General features: G+C 42.6%; 2 protein-coding genes across 2 annotated transcripts in view; both read left to right on the top strand.

The window, feature by feature from the left end:
- The window catches only part of LOC123758422 (uncharacterized), a 156,764-nt gene that overhangs the window by 43,358 nt on the left and 91,085 nt on the right, over window positions 1-22,321 (top strand). The window contains 3 exon segments of the mRNA XM_069322809.1: window positions 4,040-4,109; window positions 8,722-8,860; window positions 19,657-19,898. Coding sequence (XP_069178910.1) covers window positions 4,040-4,109; window positions 8,722-8,860; window positions 19,657-19,898 — 451 coding nt within the window.
- LOC138363390 (repetitive organellar protein-like) overlaps window positions 20,250-22,321 on the top strand; it is a 35,793-nt gene continuing 33,721 nt past the window's right edge. The window contains exons 1-2 of the mRNA XM_069322423.1: window positions 20,250-20,280; window positions 20,936-21,018. Of these exons, the coding sequence (XP_069178524.1) occupies window positions 20,250-20,280; window positions 20,936-21,018 (114 nt within the window). The remainder of the gene's footprint in view (window positions 20,281-20,935; window positions 21,019-22,321) is intronic.

The raw sequence follows: 22,321 nt of genomic DNA, 5'->3' as shown, positions 1-22,321 counted from the left end.
TCACAACCAGTAATGTTTTGCCTTGGGCCACTAATCATGACTTAAAGTTCTCTACAGCTCCATTTTATAAGCTCTAGGGTCCTTACCTTACTTAACATCTTGTCTTCTTGGGAGCTGTTTGATACATTACTCTATTTGCACTCCTTTCTTGTTCTGTCTAAATTTAATTATGGCTTCTCTACATATTTCTCAGACTCCCTTGACCCAGTATCATCTTAATGCTCTGCACCATACTTGATCATGCCTCGGCTCTGGTGCCTTTTGTTCGTCCCACACCCAGAGCTTATATGTTGAAACTGGCATCCTTTCTCATTGTGCTTGTTACTGCCTTCACTACTTCAAACAGTTCTTGCAACATCCTCACTCCTGCTTGTGCCATGATTGGACCACTGCTCCTCAGGAAGGCCCTGTTTCCTCTCACCACCTGTATTTTCCTTCAAGGGTGGCTTGTTTGCAAGATTCTCCATTCACATTGGTACCATCTTCCCTTGTCTTGTTCCATTAGACTCCCTCTGCTGTTTTAAATGACCTTTTCTTAAACATTTTTCCTTTGGCATTCACTCCATTGCTCTGTTTACTGATGGGAGTCTACATTGATTAATATCCATTTATTCTACAATCCACAACTGTTGGCAGGATCATTGGGCTGGCATTATTGGTAATAAACTGCATGCTCTTAAAAGTGACCTTTCCCTTGCCCTTCCTCCTACCACCATAATAAACTATGAGAAATTACTTTATCTCAGTTTGTAGAACATCCCTATTTTCTGGATGATTGCATGTCTGTTTTCCTAATATCCCTGGGGGTTATTTGTCCCTCGGTACAATCCTTGGTGAATCCGATACATTTGGTACTGGTTGCCTTATGTTCTATTGTTCTCATTTTGGCTTCTTGTGTGAATTTAATTACTGTACTGAATTTAAAATTGAAGACACAATAAATGACTGGATATCATTTATTGGGTCCTGTGGCCAGTGGTCTGCATCCTTAATTCATAATCAAGGATCTTATGTTCAGTCCCTGGGCAGGACAAAAATGATTGGGCATGTTGCCTTTCACCTGATGCCTTTGTTCACCTAGCAGTAAATACTGTAGGTACCCGTGGGTTAGTTAACTGTTGTAGGTTGCACCCTGGGAAAGGTTAGTAGTTGATTTAAATACAGATGTACTATCTCTGACATTGAGAATTATGATTGCTAATCTTTTCCCATGTCTGGCCTCCCAACCCCATGAAGGTGGGAACAGAGATAGGAGGATGCTGCAAAGTGTTTCAATAAGGGATATGACCAGTTTCCAACACGTTTTAAACAGCGCTGTACCCTAAACACATTTGAGAGTTGCCTAAGTAGTAGTAGTAATAATAATAATAATAATGATAATAATAAGTCTTATTTATATAAAATACATTTGAGACATAACACAGTGGGGTATTTGTAGGTACCTAGTGTAACTCATATGAAACTACTAATATGCATAACGTTTTGGAATTACACTGAAATGCATTATGTTTTATACTTTCTTATTAGCACGATGAAAATAATTTATACTAATCATAATTTTTATATACTGTCCCTGATTTTATCAAGATATTGCAGCTTGAAATGCTCTTCTAATATGAATAACAAATTATGTACCATCAAATGTGGCCTATTGCCGTGATGTTTCTCCTGCCACTAAAATGAGAAGTGGGAAATGCCTCTGGTATTTAGGTAGGACTCTGGTAGAATGGGTAGAAATCTGAATAAGGAAATCCTGTCTGGAAAATGTTGCATGCACAAATGACCATCTTAGCAACAGTGTCCGCAAGTTCAATCAAGGTAACTCTAATATGGTTGGGAACCCAGCAAAATTCAACTACCAGTATCTTATAACGGTTAGATATAAGAAACAACCAGTATTGAATTCTAACCACCATATTGGGCTCACAGAATTAACTCACGGGCATTGATTGGCCCCAAACAATTAACACTTTTGTCTGGCGGGGACGAATATTGCGTCCATAAATAACTCTACGGCTGTCCGGTAGGGACGCATGTTGCATTCAAAATGAAAATATTTGTTAAAATTCCATTTATTTTCCGATCATTATGGGACTAGTTTTAACATGCATGCCTTTAGATTGTGAACTATTTGATATATTGAATGACATAGCATGAAAATTGAGGTGAGAAAGCTGAACAGAGTACTGTATACATATTTTGGTGTTGGTGTGCAGATGGGTGCTTGCTCATGTGTAACACTCGGCGAACTTTCTAGTTTGCTGTGGGTAGCGCGCCTGTTTATTTTTATCTTATATACATGTATTCCTTTCGAAAATTCTCTTGCAAACAAATTGATACCAAAATGAATGATGTAACACGAAAATTGACGTGAAAAACTGAAAAGAGTTTGCACATTTTAGTGTGGGTGTTAGGTGTGCAGATGGGTGCTCACTCACAGGTGAAGCTTGGCCAATTTTCGGGTTTGCTGCAGGTGGCATGCCGTTTTTTTTTTTTTTTTTACCTTGTATGTATATATCCATTTAGAGAATTCTATTGGGAACAATTTGATACCAAAACAAATGATGTAACATGAAAATTGACGTTAGAAAACTGAAAAAGAGTATGCACATTTTAGTGTGGGTGCATGCTCATAGGAAATGCCAGGCCCACCTTGGGGTGGGTTGGGGCGCGCACGTTGGGAACGTGAAAGTGTTAACGTATGGTTACTGATTAGCCCAGCACAATTAATTCACGTTTACTGATTAGTCCCACACAATTAACTCATGGGCACTGATTAGCTCCATACAGTTAACTCGCGGTTACTGATTAGCTCCACACAATTAACTCACAGTTACTGATTAGCCACACACAATAAACTCACAGGCACTGATTAGCCCCACACAATTAACTCACGGGCACTGATTAGCTCCATACAATTAACTCACGGTTACTGATTAGCTCCACACAATTAACTCACAGTTACTGATTAGCCACACACAAACTCACAGGCATTGATTAGCCCCATACAATTAACTCACGGGCACTGATTAGCTCCACAATTAACTCACGGACATTGATTGGCCCCCACACAATTTACTAACGGGCACTGATTGGCTTCACATAATTAACTCATGAGCACTAATTGGCCTCCACACAATTAATTTTCAGGCACTTATTGGAACAAAGACCTTCACCCTACTGCCAAAAGTGCATTGTCCCACTGACAGTCATGCCCCCTCACTGTAGAATATTATGATTGTCAGGACGATTGGAAATTTTGCTTAACCACTGAGCGTTAGTTGTGTTGCCCTTGATAAAATTCCCAAATTATCTGCTCCCTTTGTTGTCATTCGTCTTGCGTCTTTCTGCTCTCGTATTGACATCTGAATAATATATACAGTAGTAGGAACTTCTGCGACACTGAAGGTAATATATTGTAAGGAATGGTGGGTTAATTCATTAATTAATTAATTGTAAGGTATTTATTTAATTAAAGCAATCATGATAACTGAAGCACTATGAAATCTTTGTTCTGTGTAATTACAGGTCTTGTGTCAATTTCATCTTTTATAATAAAATTCTGAAGATGCTTGGATGAATCGGAAAATATTAACAAAATAATGAACCTAATACAGTAATAATAAAGCCCTACCTTACAATATAGCCTCCATTTGATAATTACTTTATCTTGATTGGTACAACTGCCTATAACTAATGTATACAATTTAACCAACCATTAATATATGATTGTATGGTACAATACAGTATGAGAACAATGATGTGGCTCAATATTAAATTAACCAGTCATAGAGAGAATTGATTAAGGTTATTTGATTGTTTTTCCATTCTTTTACTTTTTATCGTTGTTCCTGTTCTGAAACGAAGTGCCATCTACTGTTATTGGTTGCTAGTTATCAGGATTGTATTTTAATTGTTAATTTTTTTTCCCCTCACAGCTTGTTAGTTTCCGTTTGGAAGCAATTATGCAGTGCTTTGTTTTGCATATAATGTGAATGTGAGTTACTGTGTGTGTAATCCAAGCAAGAACTTCTTTCAGGAAACTTGGACACATCACGTGAACTTCTCAGTACTGTTGTGACCAAGTATCCAACGTTGCTTAAGGCCAGGTAAGAGGGGTGGGGTGATCGATCAGGGGGTTGGGTGATCAATCGGAGGGGGGGGGGCACAACACCGGCTGAGAAGCAGTATAAAAGTACAGTGGTACCTCGCATAACGATTGCCCCAAAAGACGAATATTTTGGGTAACGAACGGCCTGATCGGCGTCAAATCGTCCCTTATGACGAACGCTGGTTTGAGTAACGTCAACACCACATGGTGGGGTCGCGCTGCTTCTTGCACATTCTTAGACGCCTCCGAAGATGCACATAAATTATGTTGTTCTTGTTTAAAGATGCTAATGATGCTGGGATATAAAAGGGTGACTACTGAGATGTTGCAAAGCATTGACGTTTTTGTAGGAAAAAAGAAATGAAATGTCTGATATACAACAAATGTCAAAAAGGTTCGTTCGGTGTTCGGCAGGTAGGCTGCTCCATTATAACAATCTTTCTTTGTTTCAAATGTGTTCCATTTGTTTTTTATTTGTCATTTGCGTCTCAATAATGGAGAAGCCTACCTTACATACACTGAATAAACCATTATGACATTTTCCTTTCTTCAAATGTGTTCAATATTTATTTTTCATTTGCCTTATAGCAAAAGGTTCGTTCGGTGGTCGGCAGGTAGGCTGCTCCATGTTTCTTACATACAAAAAACGTAAATAATAAAAAAAATGAAGAATTTTGAAAACCAGTACAAATGTCAAAAAGGTTCGTTCGGTGGTCTACAGGTCGGCTGCTCCATGTTTCTTAAAAAAAAAAAAAAAAACGAAAAATAAAAGAACTGTTGAAACAATTTGAAAAATGGACAAATGTCATAAAGGTTCGTTCAGTGTTTGTCGGGTAGGCTGCTCCATTATTGAGACGTAAGTGACAAATACAAAACAAATGGAACACATTTGAAACAAAGAAAGATTGTCATAATGGAGCAGCCTACCCAACAAAAACTGAACGAACCTTTTGCCATAACGAATATGAAAGACAAGGGCTGCTGGCTGGGTTAGTACTGCGTGAGCAACCATTTGTGGCACACGTGCCTCTGGCTCTCAAACACCTGTCCCACACGGTGTTGAAAGACTGTGCTCAGTCGGTGCAATTCAGACCCTTTTGTTTGAAGAACATAAGGGTCATAACATTGGTGAAGCTAGGCGCAATAAGGGCTTAACACAACGGTCGGATGCCAGTGATACAGCACCTATGAGGATGATACAGCAAGCGTATCCAGGTGTAGCTCTGAGCCCCACCCTTGCCATCTCTAATGTATATAGATGATACATAGATGAATCGTTTTCTGCGTTCAGTGATGATGCATCTGATACAAGTAGCATAGATTAACAGTGTTAGCGGCTTCCATGGTGGTGGTGTTCATTGATATTTTCAAGAATACCTGAATCTTTTCCTGACTGATGGACACTCTTTGAGGCTAGCTGAATCTCTTCCTGACTGATGGACACTCTTTGAGGCTAGCTGAATCTCTTCCTGTGTGGGACCTTACAAAGCGATCTTTTCAAGACTACCTTACAAATTGAGCTTTTCCTATAATCGTTTCAATACTACTTTATGCTTTACAAGCTTGGCTACATACCACCTACAAGTACTAAAGCCAAGGGTGCACGCAAGTGCGTTATTTGCAAGCACACATAACGATGAAACAGGAAGCAAAAATCTATCTGTAGCTGGTGCAAGGAGAGCAAAGTCGCGCTGTGTACCATGGACTACTTCGTTGACTATTATGCACCTCCAAAGTACTGAGTGTGTAATACAGTGTGTTACTGTGTAAATAGTATGTGAAACTGTACATATTGTAATATTAGTGAATTTTTACCACGTAATATTGTGACAATAAACATTTTATTGTGAACACATTACTGACACATGTATCACAGTTTCATGGAAAATTATGAACATTCTACTGTATACATATTGTAAAGGTCACAAATATGCATCATATACGATAAATGAAACAAATAAAACCGCATTGGAAATGCATAGAAAAAATATTTGAAAATATATTTGTGGCAACACGCGGTGCTTGAATGGCCTGCGCGACCGTGTCTGGGAGCTTCACACACGGGCGACCAGGCCCTGATGACGTCACAGAGCGCCTTGTCCACGCCCTCACAGCCAAAGTAAGTGGAATTTGGTAATTATTTTTACATAGACATGTTCAGGGACGGTAATTTATCATTTTACAAAGAAAAATTTTATTTTGGGGAACATTTGATGTCATGCACTCTGGGGAAATTTCACAATAAACACAGTGCATCACACTGGTTACATGGGGGGACACTCGTTTTGTATGACGTCCGTTTCACATGACGAACATGGAACGGATTAAATTCGTTATGCGAGGTACCACTGTATTTGTCTGTTTGAGTTTCCTGTACAATTTGTATTCCATTACTGTGTTTCTAAGGATAGGATGCCACTAGCTTAGGGGTTAATTAATTTTGCATTAAATAAAATTACTGCGTACCTGTATTAGTCTTCTGTGTATTTTATATAAGATAAGATATTTATTCAGGTAAAGGTACATACTGTACATTGAAAATGATATTTTTCCTTAATTTATTCTGAGTCAGATCTTGGAGTGACTTGGATATCACCTATGATTTTATGAGTATTTTTATGAGTCAATATAGTTCCCTTGTTTTTCATGAAGTAAATGCAGAAGGAATTCCTTTCATCCAGTAAGTATAAAAAACATCAAACACTAACACTTGGTATTAGTTGACTAGTCTCCTTCCAAGTCAATTAGCCTCATTAACAAAATTCCAGGAGTGGTGGCGGCGGCAATTTTTTTTTTTTATGAGTAACCTTATCTTCCATCTGGTCTGTAAGAATTGCAAAGATATCTTTAACATCTTGGTCATTTCTCCCTACCTTCCCCTGATGACTGGTTTGAGCATTTTCTGCTGTGAGGGCGGACTCTTTCCCAGTTCATCAGGTTTTACCATACAATAATTACAGCCTAAAAGAGTTACAAGTTACAGCAACCATTACAGTGATCGTTACAAATGGCTACATTTCAATAGTGTTACAACACAATGTTCTATTGATGGGTACAGTTCAGCCAGATTCACCAGCAAGTTGAATAATAAAGTCAAGTAACGTAATTATAAGGAGAAGGTGCTAAGTCAATTTCATCTATATAGTACTTGGAAGGAATATGAAGATAAGATTCAAGATAGGATGGCGTAAAGGAATGGTGCCCAACCACTTGGCTGGTCAGGAACTGAATGCCGACTTACAAGAAGTGAGATCGTCACTATACTGTCCAGTCTAAGTGGTTGGAATTAGGTAAAACATAAGATTTCTTTAAAACTGCAGATCTTTATGTACAGTTAAGGAAAACAAGTAATTTAGGCTTTGGTTACTGTATATGGAACTCTGCTGACACTCTTTGGTCTTTTTGATCGAGTTTTCCCCTCAGTGTGTGATGTCTTAGGACACACTCAGCTTCCCTACTTCTGTGATGGGCCAGGATTCTGGTCCTTGCTTCATGTAGGTCATAAGATAGCCTTAGATGCCCAGTGAGATGATGCCCTGTGGGTATCACTACATAAGCTCTGATGGGCCCTTGAAAAGCCACATTGATTTACAGTATACTCAGTGCTCTAGGAAGATTTGTTTTGATATGTAATTACTTGTGAGTATAAAAGATATGTACCAGCAAGAGAAGTCTAGTAGTAGACCAGGTAGGAGTAAGATGACATAATTTATAATTATAATAATAATATCATAACATGGGCAGAATGCCTATACTGTACATATACCACATGATAACATTTTAGAAACTCAGTACTGTGTCAGGAAACTCATAACCTTTAAACTGCTAAGCTGTTTAAAAGTCTTACATCCAGGTAAGCATTGAAAAAAAGAAAGTATTGAAAACTCATAACCGTCACATATGGCAATTTGCACGTAGGAGGAAATTGCAGATAGCAATTGGACCATTGCAAGTGTTAGCAACATCCAAAGTGGCATTTAAGTCACTACACGTATACCAGAAGTAAAGTACAGTAATTAATGTAAATTGTTTTTAACGGTAATGTGTATTATGTAATATACAGTAATATATTCCATCATTATTAATAAAATTACAATACTGTAGTAATTACCTAAGTGTAGTTACAGGATGAGAGCTACACTTGTGGTGTTCCATCTTCCCAGCACTCTGTCACATAACGCTTTGAAACTACTGACGGTTTTGGTCACCACCACCTTCTCACTTTGCTTGTTCCAACAGCTACCAGTCTGTTTGCAAAATAAAACTTTCTAATACTGTATATTTTTGGCACCTTTGTTTCCTTAGCTTGAATCTGTGTCCTCTTGTTCTTGAAATAGATGGTTTCGGGAATTCCCCTCCTGAAACTCATAAATTTACGTATTTAACCATGTAACTGAAACTACGTATAAATTTGTCGTGTTTAAATAAAGGCGAAGAAAAGACACATTGCATGTGTACGTATATTATTAAACCAAATTTTAGGTTCATCTGAAAATTTGGTTTAATAATATACTTGCACATCTACTGAGTTTTTCTTCACTTTCAATAATATTATTAAAAATACTGTTTTAATATTTTTATTATATATATATACTATGTTTTTGGACCAGGATGCACCTGATAGAGTTGGAGCGTCGAGCAGGCTATTACCAGAGAGTTGAAGAACTGTACGCAGAAGCATCTCGTGCATTTACCCAACCACGCCAACGCTCTTGGCTAGCCATCAAATATGCTCGTTTTCTTTTTAAGGTGAGAGAATAAAATGCCAATGGTTTATTGATATTAATGTATATTGGAAGACAACAGTTTTATTATTCTCTTTTCATCAATAAGTAATATACAAACCCCATTAAAACTTGACACTTGTTACACTGTCCTCTCACTTTCTCTCTCTCACTGAGGAATCACACTGCTGCAGGCTCCAGGATAATTCAAATTATCTAAGTACTCACCTAGTTGTGCTTGCGAGCCTATTGGGCTCTATCATATCTACACTTGAAACTGTGTATGGAGTCGGCCTCCACCACATTACTTCCTAATGCATTCCATTTGTCAACCACTCTGACACTAAAAAAGTTCTTTCTAATATCTCTGTGGCTCATTTGGGCACTCAGTTTCCACCTGTGTCCCCTAGTGCGTGTGCCCCTTGTGTTAAATAGCTTGTCTTTATCTAAGTGTTGGGAGTAGGGTGAGGGCTGCAAGTGGTGTTATAGAATACATAAAGGTGTAGGGAATTTGAAAAGAAACTAAGACAAGAAATAAGTGTCAGTGAATGAAAAATCTTGGCTAGAAAAGTTGATCTTTCAAAGCAGCAAAATAACAACAAAGATGGCTGCCACCACAGGGGAGGACAGCACAATAACAAAGGAATATTTTGCAAGTTTCTTGCAACAAGATGTAAAGAAAGGTGGTTTTCTTAGCAGGTTAGTGATTACTGAGAACATGCTAAAGAATTATGAAGAAAAGGTAATTAAATTAGAACAAGAAAATGAGGGTCTCAAGATTGAGTTTTGTAATTTAAAAGGAAGTATTTTCCAGCAAGGTAAGGAAATTACCAGCTTGACTAATACAGGAGGAACACAGCAAGGAACTAGTAAAGGATAATGAGGCATGGAAAGTGAAGAGTAGGAAATTTGAAGAAATTAACAAGTAGATAGACTCATATTGTGAACAACTCCAAGGGAGCCTGAGGGCCAACATGGAGTTAGGAGATGCAATGAGAAACTTCATTGGCAACTCACATAGAGGAGGTTAATAAAGAACTAGAAAAGTATAAAGAAAAAATAAAAGAGACGTATGCACAAGTTGTAAAAGAGAAAGAGACAATCAAGGAAGTGTGTTTGGAAGTCAAAATCAGAAATGACCAACAACAAGCAGAAGTTAGGCAAGCAATTAGGAAAGAACTGGTTACCAACAGTAAACTAGTACAAAACACTGTAGATAGAAGTAAGTCAGTAATAACTTTTGGATGTTTAGAGAAGGAAATTTCATCTAGGATGGACCGAGCAGCAGAAGAGATGAAAATCATAGAGAAATAGTAGGTTTAGGAGAAGACTCAAAGGAAAATGTCAGTGATTTTAGAAGAATAGGAAAATATGAGAAAAGACAAGAACCGCCCCTTAAGGGTGACGTTTAATGGAGGGAAAAACATGATGGAAGTGCTTAGAAATGCCAGGAAATTGCAGAGTGATGAGGTTGGCAAACTTTAGTCAATAAGACAAGACCTCTCAAAGGAAGACAGAGAAAAGCTGAAAATTAACCTCATAGAAGCATAATGTCTAAATGGGAATAGAAATGAAGAAGACAGAAATTCTTTTTTTCTACAAGTGTCAGGGACTGGAAAGCTAGTGAAATGGTACATAAAAATATGGCAACAAAATCATTAGTGGAAGGGGGAGTTAAGAACAAAGGGAAAGGGAACATGTTCCTGAAAATTGTGTATACCAGCATACATGGAGTTAGATAAAAAAAACTTTGGGAGTTGCAAGACATAATTCAGCTTAAGGTCCCAGATATTGTTGCATTATCAGAGACGAAACTTGAAGGAAATATACTAAATGATGTTGTATTCCCAAGGGGCTACTCAGTTTGAAGATATGACAGGAAAACTAGGAAGGAAGGGGGGGGGGGGAGTGGCTGTGCTGGTGAAAGAACACCTGAAGGTAAGAGAATTAATATTTGAAAACCCTCGTGATATTGACTTGATGGCATTGCAAGTCTGAAATCAGGATGATAAGCTGATAATTTTAAATGCCTACAGCCCACCAGCAAGCAACACATGGACAAAGGAAGAACTGGATGACAAACGAGAGGGCCTCATAATGGTCATGAGAGATATTATTGCACAAGCAGATAAAAATAAATCACGACTGTTGATACTGGAGAACTTAAACTTTAAAGCAATAGACTGGGAGGCCTATGAAGCAAGGACGGAGGACTTTTGGACATGCAGATTTGTAAACTTTATTCTGGAGACATTCTTGTATTAACACATTAAGCAGGCCACAAGAATAAGGGAAGGGGATGTACCGTCAGTACTTGATCTAGTATTCACCAGGAAAGAAGAAGAGTTTTTGACATCCAGGATCTTCCTCCCTTGTGAAAGAGTGATCACGTCCTGTTAGACATTAAATATGCTTTAAGATATCTAGAAGAAAATTGTGATTTTGAAATAGTTGATAAACTCAATTTGAAGAGAGGACACTATGGGGTACTTCAAAAAAAAATGAATGAGTGTAATTGGACAGACTTGTTGCTAGGCAGGGAAGTAAATGAGATGTATGCCAAATTTTGCAAAATATACGATGGAGGCACACAAACATTCATACCTAAACAGAGATGCGGGGCCAGAAAACAGGATTGGTTCAACAGAAATTGCTAAAGGGCCAGAGACCAAAAGACACAAAAATGGAATCAATATAGGAAGAGGCCAAACCCCCAAACATACCAGCTATACAAAGATGCGAGAAACAACTTCACGGCAGTAAGAAAAGAAGCAGAAAGAAATTTTGAAAAAGGGTTAGCGGACAAATGTAAAACAGAACCGGGCCTATTCTACAAATTCATAAACCACAAATTGCAGGTAAAGGATAATATCCAGAGGCTGAAAATGGGAACCAGATTCACGGAATATGAAAAGGAAATGTGTGAAACATTAAACGAAAAGTTCCAAAGTGTGTTTGTACAAAATGAAATCTTCAGAGAACCAGACACAATAAGAATTCCAGAAAACAACATAGAGTGCATAGAGGTGTCTAGAGATGAAGTGGAAAATATGCTCAAGGAGCTAAGTAAGAAATATGCTCAAGGAGCTAAGAACAAAGCAGTTGGTCCAGATGGAGTTTCACCATGGGTTCTGAGAGAATGTGCATCTGAGCTCAGCATTCCACTTCACCTGATTTTTCAGACTTCCCTGTGTACAGGAGTCGTAGCAGATGTATGGAAAAAGGCTAACATAGTTCCAATTTACAAAAGTGGCAGCAGGGAAGAGCCCCCTTAATTATAGACCTGTATCATTGACAAGTGTAATAGTCAAAATATTGGAAAAAATAATTAAAGCTAAATGGGTAGAACACCTGTAGACAAACTATATAATATCAGATCGTCAGTATGGTTTTCAATCTGGAAGATCCTGTGTATCAAATTTACTCAGTTTCTGATGATAGAGCCACAGAGATTTTACAGGAAAGAGATGGTTGGGTTGACTGCATCTATCTGGACCTTAAAAAGGCTTTTAACAGAGTTCTACATAAGCGGTTGTTCTGGAAACTGGAACACATTGAAGTGGTGACAGGTAAGCTGCTAACATGGATGAAAAATTTCTGGCTGATAGAAAAATGAGGGCAGTAATAAGAGGAGGTGTATCGGACTGAAGAAACAAGCGGAGTACCACAGGGTTCAGGTCTTGCACCGGTAATGATCATTGTCTACATAAACTATCTACCAGATGAAATATAGAATTATATAAACATGTTTGGTGATGATGCTAAGATAGTAGGAAGGATAAGTAACTTAGATGATTGTAATGCCCTTCAAGAAGACCTGGAGAAAATAAGTATATGGAGCACCACTTGGCAAATGGAATTTAATGTAAATAAATGCGATGTTATGGAATGGGGAATAGAAAGACATAGACCTCACACAACCTATAAATTATGTGAGAAGTCTTTAAAGAAGTCTGATAAAGAAAGAAGTCTAGGCGTGGTTCTAGATAGGAAACTATCACTGAGGACCACATAAAGAACATTGTGCGAGGAGCCTATGCTACACTTTCTAACTTCAGATTTGCTTTTAAATACATGGAGGGCGAAATACTAAAGAAATTGTTCATGACTTGTTAGGCCAAAGCTAGAATATGCAGTGGTTGTGTGGTGCCCATATCTTAAGAAGCACATCAACAAACTGGATAAGGTGCAAAGACATGCCACTAAGTGGCTCCCAGAACTGAAGGCAAGAGCTACAAGGAGAGGTTAGAGGCATTAAATATGCCAAAACTAGAAGACCGAAGGAAAAAGAGGCGTTATGATCACTACATACAAAATAGTAACAGGAATCGATAAAATCGATAGGGAAGATTTACCGAGACCTGGAACTTTAAGAACAAGAGGTCATAGATATAAACTAACTAAACACAGATGCCGAAGAAATATAAGAAAATTCACTTTCGCAAAAAGAGTGGTAGATGGAACAAGTTAAGTGAGGTGGGGATGGAGGCCAAAACCGTCAGTAGTTTCAAAGCATTATATGACAAAGAGTGCTGGGTAGACGGGACACCACGAGCATAGCTCTCAACCTGTAACTGCACTTGGGTAATTACACTTAGGTAATTTTTGTGGTAATGTTATGGTGAGAAAATCAGTGGGAATCTTGAGGAGAATTCATCTTGCACACTGGGTACTCCAAAGTACACACCTTAGACCCTCATTGATACATCATGTTAATGCAACTTTCACAATAATCATGTTAATGGGATTTCTGGGGGGGAGCCCCCTCGGCTCCCTGGAGCTATCCAGGCTGATATGAATGTATTAGACCCTGGCATCAGTCAAAGCGAATGGAGTTCTTAGGCCTACCACAGACAATGAGCCAGAACCTGGCCCCCTCAGAGAGGCACGAGGAGCAATGGCCTATATAAACCCCTCAGTGGTTGGAAGCATTCTATGTCTGTCGTCGACCAGGTCAGGCACCCAGAAAGGTAGGCACCCCAAAACAAACCCGATCTGGTTAAATAATGCTACTGAAAGCCGAACTGTTGGACAGAACTCCCCAAAACGTAAAACGAGCTAATGAGCATGACGTCACAACTGTCACCGCGGCGCTGTCTGCACAGCTCCCCCCCCTCCCTGGGAGGGGAAAGAGGAAGCCCCAGACCCCCATGCCGGCTATCCACACAGTCAGTTCTCGGCTGATGTGTGACCTGGCGGGTTGTGTGACTCTGGCTCCAAATCCTTTCAGTGCTGTGTCTTGTGGTGTGGTCCTGTCTCAGTGGTGGTGTGCGAGCCAGTAGTAGTTTCAACTGTACTAGGGCTGCATGCGCCTAGAGTTACCTTCCCTAGGTGCCCTGTAAATACTACCCTTGTGGCTTGGGGTTACCTTCCACAAGTCGCTTGGGTGCTGCCTACACTGTGGTCTTTTGCTGCTCGGTGATTGCCCCGCCCTTTGGGTCAGCTGGGGTGTTTCATGCACCACTGCTTGTCTGGGTAGGAGGTAGGGGCACGAGATACTGTGCAGCTGTTCTTCACCTCATGTAGCAGCCAGCTCTGTTACCGCCTGCATATATTGTCCTCATACAGGGTTTTTCTTTTGTTTTTGTTTCTGCCTGGTGGAGGGGTCTGCTCTTGGTGTTGTTGCCACTGATATATATTGAATTCTTGGTGGTCCTCCACTGGGTCCCCGTGTGTGTACACATCCGGGGGAATTCAGCTTTTAGCAGTTTGTTTGGTATATTGGGGTGCCGGTTAGCAGTGCCTCGCCTGTGCTTCCCTTAGCAGAGTGTCTAAGGGCCATGAAAAACCTCCACTGGGGCTCAGTGGTCCAATGGAAGCATCTCCTGGGTCCCATCTCGCTGCATGCAAGTTTGACAATTGCTCTGTTCCTTTGCCTCAGGGTGACAATCACCGGTTCTGCCTCAGTCATGCTGCCTGTTGGGTTGGTGACACCTTCGACACCGACGTTTCCAGGCTCCGGGTTCCTTTGGGTACTTCGACCCCATCTTTCTGGAGGTTTTCGGCCTCCCGCATCCCTCCTCATGAGGTGCAGAGGCTACTTCCTACGCGACCCGGATTACGCCTCGATAATAGATCCTGTCTCTTTTGAGTTCGGTTCTTCTTTTCCTTACTGGGTTTCATTATGAGGTTCTGGAGTCATCCTGGTTGGTAGACTGTCCGATCTTTTCGTTGGGGGTCATGACATACGCAGGCGATGAGTCACAATAACGTGGATAAAGTATGTTGACCAGACCACACACTAGAAGGTGAAGGGACGACGACGTTTCGGTCCGTCCTGGACCATTCTCGGTTGGCAATTAAAGCAATCAACTTGAGACTGGTCCAGGACGGACCGAAACGTCGTCGTCCCTTCACCTTCTAGTGTGTGGTCTGGTCGGTATGATATACGTTTTGTCAGGCGCGCATGCTTGAGTGGTGAGAGGCTCTTACCATTGTTCAGGTCTACATGGGGGGCAAGTTTGAATGCCTCAATGTGTATTTCTTCCGTGGGACATCAGCCAGGTGCAGCTTCAAGGGCAGGTTCCCTCCCTTTTGGCGGCTCTGGTAGGTGAGGACTTGCTCGCCCATGGCCATTTGGCTTTGGTTCTGCATTTCTTTTCCATTCTTGAGCTGTCTTCGGACTAGCTTGAGGAGGATGTGGAGGCACTGTATGCCGATAATGAGTTTGGTACGCTGGTCTCGGGGGTGCGGGCGTTGGCTGCGCTGTTGAAGCTGTTTGCGCCAATCCTGAAGGAGGCAGTGTCTTTGTTCTTTGCATCTCGTCTCGCCTGCCGTCAGGTGGTGCTCGCTCAGTCTTTGGAATCTGCTTGGGCCCTGGCTCTTAGGTTTTCTTCGCCTTTTTGTCCTTTGCTGTTTGCAGAGTCTGCGGTGGTGCAGTATCTGCAAGCGGCCTCTTCTAGTTGTCGTTCCATGTCGGACTTGTTGGTTCTCCAGGGAGCACGTGGGGGGGAGGTGTCTTGTCAGAAGGGTCGTGCTAGGGCTCGGGGTTTCTCCCTCCCGTCATGGTAGGCCAGTGGTGCCAGTTTCGGAGTCAGTGCAGCCTTCGGAACCAACGACATCTGGTCGGCGCGGGGATCTCTGTTCATCGGTCGGGTTTCTCGTAAGGGGCATCCGTCCTTTCGCAGTTGGCCCATTGATGGGGGGAGGCTCGGGCTTTATGCTCACGCCTGGTCCCACAATTCGTGGGAATTTCAGGTTGTTTCTTGCAGCCTGCGGTAGCATTGGGTGGCCCTTCTTCCTTCAGCGAGTTCAGGGCTGGCGGGGCAGGCTTCTTCTGCGCTCTGTTGGGTCATCTTGGAGTGGGTTCACTTGGGCATGGTCAAAACGGCCTCGTCCCTCAGGTGGGTTTCCCACCTGTTTCCAGTTCCAAAACGGGACTGCGCAGACCTGCGGTTCATTCTGGACTTGTGGGGTTAGTCGAGTAGTCAAAAGTAGTCATCCTTTCAGATGACTACTTATTCCCAGGTCTGTCTTCTATAGGAGCCAGGCGCTGGGATGGTGTCCCTGGACCTCCAGGACGCATACTGGCATGTCCCAATTCATCTGGGATTAATGGACTGGCTAGGTGTTGTTGTGGGCGTCAGGCTTACTGCTTTCATTGCCTTCCAATTTACTTGAATCTGGCACCTCGGGTGTTCACATGCCTTACCCGGGTTGTGGTGGTTTGCTTCTGTTAGGGGTTCGGGTTCTGCTACCTCGACGATTGGCTGGTGTGGGCTCCCAGCCAGTCCCCATGTCTGCTCGCCAGGGATTTGGTTCGTTCCCAGCTCGCCGGGTTTGGGGTTCCTGGTGAACTGGAGGAAGTCCCATCTGGGTCCCTCTCAGGTTCGGTTTTGGCTGATTATAGTGTGGGACTCTCGGACCGCTTCTTTATCTTTCCCCTCGGCGGCTTTGCTGTGGCTGCGGTTCTGCCTTCGCTTGTTTCTGGGGGCTCCTGAGTCATGAGGCAGATGTTCAAGGGTTTGTGCGGGAGTCTGAACTTTGCTGTAATGGTATACCCGCCGGGTCGGGTTTGGCTACGTTGGCTGTTCTGGTTCCTTCAGGGACATCCCTTCCACTTCTCTCGCGAATTTCTGGGTTCAGCCACCGGGCGCCTTATGTCGCCTGCTGCATCGCCGGCTTCCTCTTCGGGTCTTTTAGGTTTCAGTGCCTCGGCGCCTATCCGAGCACTTGCTCAATGTGTTCACGGACGCGTCATCCCTTGCCTGGGGCTTTGTGATCAGTGCTCACCAGGCCGGCCAGGGGCAGTGGGGTCCATCCTTCTGCGTTGGGTCCACAGCACAGTGTGGGAGTTAGCAACGGTGTGGCGTTCGCTTCGGAGGGTTCAGGTCCCTCACGGATCAACAATCCGGCTCCATTCGGACTGCGCCCTGGTGGTTCATTGTCTGAATAGCGGGGGTTCGATGCGGTCCATGGCTCTTTGGGGCTGGTTGCTTCCGGTGACTCTTCTGCTGAGTTCTCGGGGTTTGGCTTTCCTGGCCGATCATGTTCGGGGAATGTCCAATGTCCTGGCGGAGGACCTGTCTTGGTTGATTCCCCTGTTCACCGAAGGGAAGGTCGATGCTGACTCGTTCATTTGGTTCTGCCAGACGTACAAGCTTACGGAGGTGGACCTCTTCGCGTCAGCATAGTCGAGGCGCTTCCTGTCATATGTGGCACCCTTTCCCGACTGCGAGGCCATCGGGGTCGATGCCATGAGACAGGACTGGTCGAGGTGGGGTTACCTGTACCTCTTCCTGGCCCCTTGGTGGCCAGCCCAGCCTTGGTTTCGGGCACTGCTTGCTCGGTATCCAAACCCAGGGGTTTTCCCGCAGCTCCGCCTCTTTCAGCAGCTCAGGCCAGTCTGTTACGTAACTGGTTCGATCTTTCGATCTTCTTTGGGTTAACCTGGTTTCCCTTCTTCCCTGTTCCAGGGCTCGGGTTGTCCGCAGGGTTATTCAGTCCAGCCAGCCTGCGGTCTATCCCTGTGCCCATGACGTCCGCAAGTTCTTTATCTTTCCCTTCTTCCCTGTTCCAGGGCTCGGGTTGTCCGCAGGGTTATTCAGTCCAGCCAGCCTGCGGTCTATCCCTGTGCCCATGACGTCCGCAAGTTCGCGGCTCTTGCCGCCGTCTTTGGCAATATGTCCTGGGCTGACATTTGGGCGCAGGGATTTTGGCGGTCTAATAGGGTCCTGGCCCCTCGTTAGCTTGTCAATGTTCCTGGTCCTAGTTGGGCCTGTGTCGCATTGGGTAAGCGGTTGCAGCCAGTTGTCTTGGCTTCGAGTTGAGGAGCAAGTGGTGAGTGCCTCCTGGGTAAGTCCCTCTTGTTTTATCTATGGTTAAGTAGCTCCAAACCCTGGACCGGGGTTATTCGGTCCAGCCAGCCTACAGTCTATCCTTGTGCCCATGACGTTTATAAGTTTGCTGCGTTGGCTGCCATCTTTGGTAACATGTCTTGAGCTGACATGCGGGCACGGGGTTTTTGGAGGTCGAACAGGGTCCTGGCCGTTCGCTACCATGTCAATGTTCCTGGTCCTAGTCGGGCTTGTGCTGCATTGGGTCGGCAGTTGCAGCCAGTTTTCTCGACTTTGAGATGAGGAGTGAGTGGTGACCGCCTCCCGGGTAAGTCCCTCTTGTTTTATCTTTGTTTAAGTAGCTCCGGGAAGCCGAAGGGGCTCCCCCCAGAAAACCAGCATTGAATGTAATGAAACGCCATTTTCTGGGTAAGACCTGGAGGCTCCACGGCAACCCTCCCTCCCTCCCATTTGGTGGGTTTTTGACATCCAACCTCAGAACTGATGGTGTGAATAGCTGGTGTGAGGGGTCTGGGGCTTCCCCCCTTTCTCCCTCCCAGGTAGGGGAAAGCTGCCCAGATAGCGTCGCAGTGACAGTTGTGACGTCATGCTCATTTGCTCGATTTTCGTTTGGGGGAGTTCTGTCCAACAGTTTGGCTTTCAGTAGCAATATTTTAACTAGATTGGGTTTGTTTTGTGGCGCCTACTTTTCTGGGTGCCTGACCCAGTTGATGGCAGACATAGAATGCTTCCAATCACATGGGTGTTTCTATAGGCCATTGCTCCTTGTGCCTCTCTGAGGAGGGCCAGGTTCTGGCTCGAGGTCCCCGGAAGGCCTAGAACTCCGTGTGCATTGATTGATGTCAGAGTCTAATATATTCATATCAGCCCGGATTGCTGCGCGGAGCCGCCGGGTCTCACCCAGAAAATGGCATTTCATTACATTCAATGCTGTTTTGTGAGTGTGCAAAGTTATGGTGTCAGAGAAATTATTTATTACAATAATTGAACCCATAAAAAAAGAAAGAAAGGCATTAATTGGATTGAAATACTTCCTTCTAAGTGGCCTTTCAGTTGTTTCTGTAGCCACAGCCAGGGCCCACTAAACAACACTTGAAAAAATACAGAACTGGGATTGAGGATGTTTCTTCACTTCAGCAGGGAAAAGGTCAAGATCCAAGTGTTGGTACAGTAGATGTATTTGGGGCCATGTACTTTTTCTTTAATAATTTCAAAACTACTGTAAGAGTTCAAGACCAAAACTACTGTAAGAGTTCAAGACATTTGGTATACACACAGTTTTGCTGTTCTGAAGTTGAACTACTTTTATTTGTTAATTCATTGTTTTTATGTTTTATCATATTTTTGTCTAATGGATTTTCCAGCATTTTGTGATTAACATTTGTTTATAAGACATGCCAGTAGTTTAAGTAGGTTTTATATTACCCTTGTTATATATTGATACTATCAGCTAACTTTCCCTCTTTGAATGAGGCTGTGAGTAGAGGCCTTGTGTGTGTGTTGATGTATAGTGCATGATTTTCAGATATTACTGGAGGCCGACAGGGCTTTGGCAGTGTTACGTAAAGCTCTGAAGAAAGACCGAGGCAACGTGCACCTTTATCATCATGTGTTTGACATATGTTATCAACGACAGCCTCTTGACTGTCAGGGAGTGCTGGCTTCTGTCTTGCTGGCACTGGCCTCAAAAGAACTCTCTGTGCATGACAAACACTGGTTTGCTCACAAGAGAGTCCACTTTCTTAGAGAACATGGAGATATAAAAGAGTAAGTTTAACATGTACATCTTTTTCTGATTAGTTTATTTTATTTACTACAAAATATATGTATTGGGTATCTAAAAAAATGTAATACAGTATTGTGAAGAAATGATGCAATGTAATATAATGCTATAGATCGGTAGTCATAAATACGCTCTAAGTTCCCTATAATTCAAACATGAAGGGGATGGGAATGCAAAATACCACAACCTGTCCTCTTATAAATTATGTCTGAATTTGGCCGTTTGCCCGTATGGAAGAAAATGGATGTATAATTTAAAATGAACAAAAATTGAAAATATATTTTAACTGGCTGGCCCATTAAATGTTGCTTGTTTCTGTTTTACTTAGCCGGAGTATGAGTATTTATGACTCGTATGGTCGCTTCAGTAAGATTTTGCCCCTTGTGTTTAACAACTTCTCTTCTGTTGAGTCTTAGTTGAAATCCTAATGGGTTTGTAACTTTATAACTTGTATTTTTCCCTGCACTTCACAAGGGGGGGTAGTAAAATACCGGCAAAAAGCTACAGGCCGATCTCACTGAAATCACACATCTTTATAAGCATTTATTACACTTGACATAAATTAAGGCCTTAACCACTGCACTGCGCAAAGTGCTTTGAGGCGCTCGCTTGGGGGTGCACAGAGTGTCTCAAGGGGCTCGTAAACAGACGCCATTTAAAAGAAAAATCGTGGGCAGTGGGCAACATTCCCGGGCATGAGAGTCTCAGTACTGAGTGAGCAACCAAGGCTGGTGCACACAGCATGAGCTAACAGCGCTGTTGTTCAGCTTGTGACCACAGCATCGCCTAAAAATGTCAAAATATATGTGTATCTGGTATTAATTAGCCAAATAATATTACAGAAGAGCCTGACTGTTATAAAGACTGTGTACAATGTTCAGATATCAGTGAATAAATGCTGTTCAAGATGTTCACAGCGCTAGCCACAGCACACTGCCATTATTTCATCCATCTAAGAATCTTCAAACGACTTCTCATGTTCCTTTACAAAATAAACTTGTGGAAAATTATTCACTTACAGGATTTAGTGACCAGGATTCTGATAACAGCAGAATTGTGGTGAGAATTAACAATGTGCGTAATAAGGTGGGAGGAGTATTCTTGGTAAGGGAGGGAGATGTAGTGTCGTCTATTGGCTGGTGTGTGGCAACATGTTATTGTCTTAAATAACCATACCAGCTTAGTGTTTCTCTATGGTGAACACATATGCAGATGGGTATATACAATATGCGTGTATATACAGTAGTGTAATAACAGCAAAAACACTGTTTGATTGATCGTAGAATATAATATGTATGTCCCTTACCTTACCTTGAGGTTACCTTGAGGTGCTTCCGGGGCTTAGCGTCCCCGCGGCCCGGTCGTCGACCAGGCCTCCTGGTTGACGGACTGATCAACCAGGCTGTTGGACGCGGCTGCTCGCAGCCTGATGTATGAGTCACAGCCTGGTTGATCAGGTATCCTTTGGAGGTGCTTATCCAGTTCTCTCTTGAACACTGTGAGGGGTCGGCCAGTTATGCCCCTTATGTGTAGACTCATATATGTCACATATATGAGTCCCATAATTTTGAGCATAGCAATGTTCCACACAGTGATCTATATAAATTCCACAAATTACAAACCTTTGAATAATATTACAGCAAAAAACCAGAGAAGAAAATAATGAGGAACATAAAAATAATTGTGAAACATTATAGTCGCAGCAACTGCCGCCCCACGGGGTGGTAGGGTCAAGTGACCCCCGAGCATTCCATCGCTCAGCGCCCATAATTTACTCAACTTCCCAGCTCCATCACAGGTAAAGTATGTTACATACCGTACAATATTTTTTTCTGGGGTGGAGCCCCGTCGGCTCCCAGGAGTTATACAGACTAATATGTAATTATTAGCTTTCTGGAATCAAAATGCATGGGGTTCTTGCCTACCGGGGACCATGAGCCAGAACCTGGCACCCCCCTCAGAGAGGGAAGGGAGGGGGGGGGATTGCACAGACAGCAGCGCGGCAACGTGATGATGTCATGCTCGTTTGCTAATTTTTATTTGGGAAATTCTGTCCACTCGTTCGGCTTTCGGTAGCAATATTTTCACCAGAAAAGGAGTTTGTTTTGGGACGCCTATCTTTCTGGGTACCAAACTCAGTCGATGGCAGACATAGAATGCTCCCAACCATATGGGGGGGGGGTTGTTCTATAGACCATTGCTTTCGTGCCTCTCTGAGGGGGGCCAAGTTCTGGCTTGTGTTCAACATGCTGAACATCTTGAAATACGCACATGGTATTTTTGACTCGAGTTTATCATCATCTCTATGGTGATCAGGTGGCTTCTTTGTTAGTGTCCTACCTGCGGGCTTCGTCTCGGCGGCAGTATGAAGTTTCTTGGCGGTCCTTCCGTTGCTTTTTGACTCGTC

Source organism: Procambarus clarkii, chromosome 11 (genome assembly GCF_040958095.1).
Source record: "Procambarus clarkii isolate CNS0578487 chromosome 11, FALCON_Pclarkii_2.0, whole genome shotgun sequence".
Lineage (NCBI taxonomy): Eukaryota > Metazoa > Arthropoda > Malacostraca > Decapoda > Cambaridae > Procambarus > Procambarus clarkii.
Note: the sequence above shows the minus strand (reverse complement) of the source record. Positions and strands in the feature narration are given on the sequence as shown.